Source organism: Micropterus dolomieu, linkage group LG04 (assembly GCF_021292245.1).
Source record: "Micropterus dolomieu isolate WLL.071019.BEF.003 ecotype Adirondacks linkage group LG04, ASM2129224v1, whole genome shotgun sequence".
In the NCBI taxonomy this organism is placed as follows: Eukaryota; Metazoa; Chordata; class Actinopteri; order Centrarchiformes; family Centrarchidae; genus Micropterus; species Micropterus dolomieu.
The window spans coordinates 29,779,057-29,788,887 of record NC_060153.1 but is presented as its reverse complement, the minus strand read 5'-3'; the positions used below and the strand labels follow the sequence as shown (position 1 = coordinate 29,788,887).

General features: G+C 41.6%; 1 protein-coding gene and 1 long non-coding RNA gene across 3 annotated transcripts in view; one reads left to right on the top strand and one right to left on the bottom strand.

Annotated features, from left to right (window-relative positions):
- Window positions 1-3,217, bottom strand: part of sorcs3 (sortilin related VPS10 domain containing receptor 3) — a 133,602-nt gene extending 130,385 nt beyond the window's left edge. The window contains exon 1 of the mRNA XM_046047481.1: window positions 3,026-3,217. Within this exon, the coding sequence (XP_045903437.1) occupies window positions 3,026-3,126 (101 nt within the window). The 5' untranslated portion in view covers window positions 3,127-3,217. The remainder of the gene's footprint in view (window positions 1-3,025) is intronic.
- LOC123969796 overlaps window positions 3,012-9,831 on the top strand; it is an 86,648-nt gene continuing 79,828 nt past the window's right edge. Inside the window, exons 1-2 of one of the 2 annotated variants that reach the window (XR_006824796.1) lie at window positions 3,012-3,545; window positions 9,762-9,824. This is a non-coding gene — a long non-coding RNA (uncharacterized LOC123969796). Of the gene's footprint in view, window positions 3,546-5,203; window positions 8,134-9,761; window positions 9,825-9,831 lie in introns of those variants that run through there. The other variant, XR_006824795.1, reaches the window with a different exon arrangement.

Below are 9,831 nucleotides of genomic sequence, written 5' to 3'. Positions count from 1 at the left end.
AAATATATATATATATATATATATATATATATATACACGCACACATGATCTACCAGATGCCTGGAAGATTAAGTGCTCTGCGCAGTATCTTAGCTGTTCCTAGGACTGCACTCTTCTGGACAGAGACCTCTGATGTTGTACCTGCAATCTGCTGTAGCCACTCTCCCAGTTTGGGGGTCACAGCCCCCAGTGCTCCGATTACCACTGGAACCACTGTTGCTCTTGGTATTTCTCAAGCTTCTCGTGTTCCTTCTTGTTGAAGAAGCTGTCTCTTGGGATCGCCACATCTATCACTGCAGCCTTCTTCTGCTGTTTGTCAATCAACACGATGTCTGGCTGGTTAGCCATCACCAGTTTGTCAGTCTGGATCTTGAAGTCCCACAGGATCTTAGCTCGGTCATTCTCAACTACCTTAGGAGGTGTCTTCCATTTTGACCTTGGGACTTCCAGCCCATACTCACGGCAGATGTTCCTGTACTCTATGACAGCTACCTGGTTATGGCGTTCCATGTACGCACTTCCTGCCTGCATCTTACACCCTGCTGTTATGTGCCGTACTGTCTCAGGGGCATCCTTGCACAGTCTGCACCTGGGGTCCTGCCTGGTGTGGTAGACCCCAGCCTCTATTGATCTTGTACTGAGTGCCTGTTCTTGTGCTTCTGTGCTGTCCTTCAGTCCAGCCTTTTCCAGCCACTGGTAGGATTTATTGACAGGATTTGTCTCATGAAGGTTCTTCGTCTTTCTTGTCCTCACCCTCGGGTTTCTGTATTCACTTAACTCTTCATCTTCCTGATGTACTCCTGGATGTCTGTTTCATCGTGGACAGTGTTCTTGACACTCAGTAGCCCTCGGCCTCCCTCGCTCTGATTTGTGTTCAGTCTCAGTGTAGGGGAGAGCCGGGACGATTGAAACGCTGGACGAATGAAACAGCGATTTTCTCGGCGCCCATACAAGTCTGATATGCCAAACTACCTCAGCACATACAGTCCACAGTACAAATACGAAAGAAACTGTTTTCAATCACGGAAAGTAAATTCACTTAAGTGATCTTTTTTTTTTTTGAATGACGAGTTAGTACTTTAACATATCCTGAAGTTTCATATATTTTACATTTTAGAAGCTAGTGAAGTTTAAACGTCAGGAGTCACTGAAGAGTAGCCATTCTACCTTATTTAGATACTGCAGGAGGGGGGCAGAGTCCACTAGGCTGCAGGCTAAACCACCAGGATACTTACAGCCAATGAACAGGGTCTTCATAGTAGACCAGGAAAACAGGCTGCAGATGTACATAAAAAGGGCAGCCAATATCTAATCTAAATGTGCAATAACTGTTGGATATTGTAGTTAGCTAGCTAAGTTATATTTTTATTATTTTTTAATAAGTGTTACGTCCCCACTCGCTAGGTGTAGGGGAGACATAAACATAAACCAGATATTCAGAATGTCTCCGACATTGACGTTGGACGGATTTGTACAACGGTGTTCACGATACTAACCATTCAATAAACAGACTGGTCCTCTGTCAATGTGTTTGCGGGAAGAGAGAGAGGGAGCGAGTGAGACGAGGTGCTGAGCGAATATGCGCTGTCTGCAGCTCTGCAATCAAATACAAGTTTTCCCATCTTAAATAGTAAAAAAAAATCAATACGTGGCAGTCAGCGCTGATAATGTGGTGGGCCGCCACAAATAAATGAATGTATGGGAAACACTGTACTGGATATCACTCACTTTATTATTAGCCAATAAACACAAACCCAGTGATAAACAAACAGAACGAAAGTTAACTTCGGGTCGGGCGCCTTGGCAACGCATCTGATGAAGGACCTCCCTTACTCTGTGTAGGTATTTGGCTGTGGCGGACATCCTTGCTGCCTCCTCATGATTTGTGTTAGCATTGGTCTCGGTTATAGTTTTAGTAGAAATAGTATGTAGCACAGGGAGAAACCCAGTAACTACAGCTCTTAGAGATAGATACCTCTAAACACTCCCAAGACCAAGAGGACAGGGTAACCATGGTAATGAAGTTCCTCTTTCAGATTACCCCAGACATCAGTCTTGACTCTCTACCCCACCAAAGAGCCATTAATTTGGACTTTTAACATGCCCTCTCACTTTCACATCTAGGTGTGACAAACTCCAGACGCCAGATAAGGACGCTGTCCCGAATTCCTTTGTGTGGACAAATGAATATTGTCTCCTTATAACTTGCCTATTACATTGTTTAATTAAATAATCTTTGTTAAGTTCCATTTCTTGCCACTTCAATTTGAGTACTTCTATTACCATGTTCTTAAGACTGTGTTGAAAAGAAGAATCCATAAAGAAAGTTAATTTGCAATGTTCTCAATACTCACTGATATTCCTTTAATTTATGTTATACTAATGCCACGCTTCAAAACCGTTTTATATATTTTCTTGTTAAAGAACATGTAACAGAAAGATTATCATGTGTTAAATTAATTAATTTCCCCAGCTCCTGAGCAAATGATTGTTTTAAAGAAATAATCAGTTATCTCAGTCTCCTCTCATGGGACCAGAGCTCCCCCCCAGAGGGCAAAAGAAGTATTACATGTAATGCGTCTCCTGCGTTTTAATGTATCTCTGTATTTTATTGTGTATAATCTGATGCCATGTTCGTGCAACTTGTTTATATATTCTCTAAGTAAGAATGGTTAACTGCCAATATTATCCAGGAAATGTTTAGTTAAGTTTCTTCATCTGCTGTAAACTTGAAAAATGTGTTTAACCGAACCATTCTAATCGTTACGGCGGTTAATTGTTTTCCCTCCTTTTATCAAATGCTTAAACTAAGAACAGTATAACTGTTTATGACATTTAAGGTTTCATTTTGGGAAAGTATTTGATTAAAATATGCGCAAATAGACTTTAAAATAGACATTAAAGTTAACAGACAGACTCTCTCAGGAGACCGGAAGCCCTGCCTCAGGGGAAACAAAGACCTCCTCCTGAGGGATACGCCCAAAGGAACAAAACATGGCGACATGCACTCGCTCCCTCTCTTCACCTCAACTCTTCTTGCTCTTCTCCCACCCACGTCCTAAGAAGTCCGGCCCGGCGAGCGCCGCAACTTTCAAGTTTTCTTTGTCTCACAATAACTGCATACATCTGCGAGGTCTGGAGAATCTTCGTGGAAGTTATTCTTTTTCTTTTGTTTGTTTGTTAAGAGTTATCAGACTGTTAAGCCAAGCAACTTCAAAGTCAGGACCAACCAAGTTCCCTTTTTAAGCATTACTTCCGTCGAATTAACGTCCACTGCTCCCACCGACGTTCGGGCCCAGACATGTGGGTCCCCTACGCCAGCAACGATCCAGAGGACATCAAACCGTCGAACCAAGCCAGGTTAACGGCCTATCACTGCAAGTTTTCTTCAACCACAAGCCGCCTAGGACGGACCTCCAGGATAAAACCTGCTAGTAAAAAGCCGGTGCCGGCGTGCCAAGCCGCTGAACCTGGACGCCTAGGACCTGAGCGCTAACTAGTCACGGGGCCACCCGAACACCATCCGGCTGAGAAACCAACAAGCAGTAAGGCTACAACATGCTACATTTGGTGGTCGAGTTGATGTCCATTATTAGCTTTAATCCTTAGCCTTTATCTTTAACCCTTTAGCATAAAATCCTAGCCAAATATAAGTTATTATCAAAACTTGCGTTCCTTTGTTCCCTTGTTCTCTTACTAAAATTCTTTCCAAAATTGAACACTAAATTCACATTCAACTCCATCATTTTCATTGTTTGCATTCTGTTTGTTTAGTCATTGTTTATTTCTTTGACGTATATTTAACCGCATTTATATCCACCTTTAGTTAGTTAATAAATTTCACCATAATCACAGGAACTGTGTGTGTGTGTGTGTGTGTGTGTGTATTGTTTAACTCCAGGTCACTGTAATGGAGGATTTACGCCTTCAATATGAGATTGACTGATTGATTAGATTGATTTAAGATAGTCAAGCAATTACTACTAACTGATCACTAGGAAATAATTGTATAATTATTAAGCTATACTTAAGGTTCCTAAAGCCTTGGGCAACAGCAAATCTTTAGGTGGTGCCCCGAAAATGAGAGATTAATTATTATTATTAATATTTCCGAATATTAATATTCATTATTTTTATTAACGGTAAAGTAGATATACTACAATAGATAGATAGAAACTTTATTGATCCCCGAGGGGAAATTGACACAGGATACAAATCATTTACAGACCACACATATTTCCACAAACTAACATATAGTGTACAAAATTTCGCACAGTAGATCCGCTTTAATCATGATATCATTCAACTTAACACTGTAAATTTCCAGCTAAACTGAGGCTTTTTGAAGACCCATTCTCTCTCTCTCTCTCTCTCTCTCCTGCCATTCACCGGTCTTGTGTGTGTTTTGCGTGCATGCCGTGCTGCTGAAAACTGCATGCACGTTGCGGTTCCTCGCGGGTCTATCTCAAGTAGCCGGCTGTTTAAAAACGATAAAACATTATTTGTGTGGTTCATCAACGGTTATAAATTATCCGAAAGTCCCGCGAGGTGCGGACAACTCGGCACAGTGAAGCCGGGGCTCAGTCTCTTCAGCAAGTGTTCCTCTTCCGCCACCACACACACACACACACACACGCTACGCCTACACATGTGCAACCCAGGGTTAGGGTTACAATTTTAGATTTATGTACGCATTTTTAAAGACATGTATTGAAAGTTTTATTCTTCTTACATGTTTATGTACAGCATTAAATGTTGAAATGTATATTGTAATAGGCTGTAAATTAACTTATTGTCAGGAAACTGGTAGTTCTATGTAAAATCAGATGTTGAGCACCCCCATATCACCAAGATGGCATGATCCTTGTTTCGCTGCGAAGCTTCCACTGTGAGATTGACAGTCGAATCAGGCTCTGCTCATCGAAGCATTGAATGTTCGACTATTGGGGGTCAGCCCTAAACTACCATTTAATGTCCTTTATCAATCATGTGTCGTTCAGTCTCCTCTCCCTGCCCAGAGGAGAGTTGTTGTGTATTGTGATGGCAGTGGGTAGGAAGGACTTCCTGTAACGGTCTTTGCTGCAGCGGAGTTGTAGGAGTCTCCAGCTGAATGCACTCTAGTGCCCGACCATCAGGTTGTGCAGCGGATATGAAGTGTTGTCCATGAAGTTAAACAGTTTGTGTAACATTCTTCTCTCCACAGCCAACTCCAGGGGCTCCGGAGCAGACCCCACCACAGAGCCAGCCTTCTTTATTAGCTTCTTCAGTCTCCCCCCCGCCTCCCCCCGCCCCCCCAGTCTACCCCAGCAGACAGCTGCAAAGAAAAATGCGCTTTCGACAACAGACTGATAGAACATATACAACATCCTGCTGCGTACATTAAAGGACCTAAGCTTCCTCAAGAAGTAGAGTCTGCACTGGCCCTTCTTGAAGACGGCCTCAGTGTTGTACTTCCTGTCCAGTCTGTTGTCAAGGTGCACACCCAGGTATTTGAAGTTTTCCACCAACTCCACCTCCTCTCCCAGAAGGTGAATGGTGTTCGGTGTTGTTGTCCTGGTCCTCCTAAAGTTCACCACCATCTCCTTTGTCTTTGCCACGTTTAGGAGGAGGTGGTTGTTCCCACACCACAACACAAAGCGGTCAACCAGATCCCTGTCCTCAGTAAGAGGGCTATGCCTATACTCATAGTCAGAATCTGGAGTCAAGATATATAACTAATTTTTAGCTAGCTAGCCGCACAGTCCTTTTGGTTACTCCACGTTAAACAGACATACCCTGGACTGATGACCTGGGCAAACAGTATATGGACACAACTCTCATTATCATGTTGGAAATATGTGGGGGGAAAACGGAAATAGATTAGTGTGCCAATAGGTAAATAAAGGAGTTGAAAATATAATGAGGTTAAATGAGTATATAGTATACAGCATTATTTCTTTTCACACTTATTTATTGATGTAACATATTTAGCTATGTCTTCAACTTGTCTGCTTAAACTAAATTCATCAGCGATTTAACATCAGCTTACATTTACTTGAAGCTAATCTACTGTCCTATTTTCTTGCCTACAGGGAGATTTTTAGAGGTGTAAGCACAGACACGGGGGTCAGGTGTGCTTTCACACATCATTTCCTCAAATGCATCTTTCCCATGGAGATAGCTTAATGATCTGTCTGTAAACTTACTGAGTTACTTTAAAAATACAGTCACATAGATTTCTTTTAAAAACTTGCTGAGACAAACCGTGAAGGAGAAATATTTCCCTTTTCAATATATGCTTCACTGACTGCAGGAACCTCTCCGAATCCCTTTTTCAACTGTGTCATAATGGATGAAGGCTGCAAATAAACTTTTGATTTATATCTGCAATAATTCCTTTGGATTTATGCTCACCATCCACTCTGTATGCAGAATGTCCACTTTTAAATCATTCTCTCCTTTTCTGTCAGCATAGAATTCTCCCAACGGGGATGAGCGACTCACAAATGCAAGTGTTTAGCAGAAAACCAGCTGTTTCTCTGGTGGAGGCTTGGTAAAGTAGGAGTGATAAAAGCAAGGCAAGAGTGTAAGATGTCTGAGCATGCTCTAAAACTCTATTGTTTGATCGCCTGCTCATTTGCCAGCATACATCCTGTTGTGTAAATACACGTTTTGTTTCCATTTCCAAAAAAAGTGCTCTCCTGCAATATGAGTGGGACCTATCCTTCACGACTCTGCAGTGCCTTTATCTGGTAACTTTCTTCTTTCTGATAAGCAGTTCCAGAGCCAATCATCTGGAACTTATAACTCAAACATGTGAAAGGGAAGTTTTACCAAGGGAAGTAAGTAGAAGGAGGGGAGAATGAATAAAAAACTTTCCTCCAACCTTCTCCGTCACTATGAGCAATATGTTTCACGTTACTCATAGTTATTTGATCCATTGTTAATATAAAAATATACATTAGTACTGCTTTAACCAAGCTTTCTTCCTGTGCTGCACACACTCTTATGTTGTTCACACATTCATGGCTGCCTCTCTCAGCGTTGGCAGCACCCTGTTTATAATCTCAACATATCTGAGCCCATTGCTTCAGCACTGCCTATGTAAGTGGCCATTGTGCGAGCAGCGGGCAGCTGGTATGGGCAAAGACAAAACATGTACCTAGCTATAGTACTCATGCCGCCAGCCACATCACCAGCCACCACAGTCCAACAACATGCTGTGGGCAAGTGGTGTCAGAACGTTGTCATCCGTGGAAATATTTATGTCATCTCAGATAAGCAGAGGAGTAAAGCTCTCGGGCTGCACACTGCTGTCCACAAACATAGGAAATTTTATCATACATTCAAGGCGTATTCATTTACCAGCCTGTATGCTTGTGAATCCACTGGAGATTTATTAGTTCAGTATCCAAATTGAAAAAGTGAATGAAAGAGTAATATGGTTTACAAATGTAATAACTCTGAAACACAAAAAAAAATTGGCATTTAATATTCCTTAATGTGAGGGAAAAGAATTAGCTTTAACCACTTCTGGATGGCTGATGAGACTTTAAGTTGATTCCTGCAAAATGAAAACCAACCAGAGCCGCCTCAAAGAGAGATGCCCTTGAATCACTGTGGAATAAAATTCTACATCGCCCCCAGACTTAAGCCTCATGATGAAATCCACCATTTTCTGTTATGACAGCAAGCAAATGAGTGTGTGCTTCAGGATATGAGGAAAAAGCCCAAGAGTGTGTAATTAAAAAGGTAAGAATTTAAATATTGTGAGTAAGGATCAGAACAAATGACCTCTTTAATAACAGAGGGTGATTAATGTGTTAACTGCGTGGTAAATCACAAAGGGGGAAACAAAAAGGTCGCTGTAACTCACATGAAATTTGTTTTTAAGTAGCATGCATATAATACGTTTTTTCAGGGTGCCTATTATTCAGGGCTGTCATTTTTTTATTACCATAAAATGAATGATATGCGCAGTCATGCTTGCAAATGTACTGGCTTTGTGTTGACTCCAGGTTGGCAGCTGCTTATGAATAATACAGTCTAACTTGTTCTATCTGACAAATACTGTGATTGACTGGCTTCTGATGGACAGTTGTGATCTTTGTAATTGCATGTATTGTATTTGAACATTAAAAGCAATGACCGAGACCAGCATTGTATGTGAATGACAAAACATCTTGGCATATAAGTTAAGTTCAAATACATTATTTTGTTTTCTCTATTGTCAGCCTGCTCTTGCAATTATGTTCATATGGGCTGATTCTAATGGTGTGGAGGTAAGGTGGTAGATGCATCATGGTTAATGTCCTGAAAATTGCAGACAGACTTTTGTATTTTATTTTATTTTATTATTATTTTTTATTTATTTGCCATTTCCCTTTTGTTAAAGAGGTCATATTAAGCTCATTTTCAGGTTCAAAATCTTATTTAGGGGTTGTACCAGAACAGGTTTAAAGGGTTTGATTTTCAAAAAACATATTTCATATTTTTTTGTCTGTGTGTTGAACGCTCTGTTTTAGCTATGGAATGATACATCTTACCTCTACAAGATCTTGGTTGGGAGTTGCACATGCGCAGTTCCCAGGTAAGGACTACTAGCCAATCAGAAACAGAGTAGGGCGGATCGTGAGAAGCTGGTAAGCACGGGGTCGGTTCAGCTCAAGCGGGAAGCTTCCGGTCAGCAAACTGATGCGAACGTGGAAGTCCCTTAAACTTGCATTCTATCACACGGCCAGCAGGGGGCGACAGTGACTCGTACCCATGGCACTGTATAAATTTCACCAGCGGCGTTGAAGCTTATTAGGAGTTGACTGTTCATGTTCGCTAGTGAGTACATTTAGTTTTAAGACTGTTATTCGCTAGACAAAATTATCAGCCCTGTTAAAATGACAGTTTACGTGAATTACAGATGCACCTAGCTAAGCAAGCTAGCTAGCTCCGCACACAGCTGTTAGCTCCGGCGTCTCGTCAAAATATGGTCACATCTGGTGCCGCTGGTGGCAAAAAATCAACATGGCGGCGCCCTAACGGCCAAACTCGATGCTTCAAAACGGCAGTCCACAAACTAACGGGTGGCGACACGATGACTATGTGCACTTCTTATATACAGTCGATGCTGTATATGTTCCACTTACCAGCTTAGCAACATGGACTGGAGGAAGAGATTCAGAGTAGTGAGTTATTAATTTCTGACAAATGTATCTTTCATCCATAAAGGCAGCAGGCAGATGTCTTGTCACTGTGTGCTGCAGCTCAGTGTTTTTCCACCGGTGTTTTTGAGGGCATGTCAGACTAGTCGCTAGGCGAGCATTATGATGCGCATTTTGATGTGATGTCACAGAGAACAAAAGGAAAAGGCTGGACAACAAACAAGCTGTTTTCAGTCAGTTCAGAGCAGAGTTTTCTGTGGGAGATGGGAACTCCCTTTGGGCTTTTTCTCTTTGCAAACACAATACATGCACAAAAAAGAAATACAACTCAATAAAGGGGTGGGAAAAAGCCTAAAAGCATAATATAACCTTTTTAACCTAACCTTAAAGCTGTTTTCATTTATTTTTCTTATTTTGGCCGCTTGGTGGCTGCAGAACAAGCTCTAAACACAACATATTTTCACTTTGGAAAGTTTCTATGCCAAAGGCGTTAGCAAACATTTCCAATTACCTCAACCAGCACCTATGAAGCAACATTAGCAGCCATGTCTCTAGCCACCTGACAAATGTACAAATGTGAATAATTATTCTCCTTTTAACTTTGTTTTGTCTTCTATATCTCCTGAGGTGCCCGCGACCCTGTACTCAGGATAAGCGGTTGACGGTGGATGGATGGATGGATCTCCTGAGGTAAATA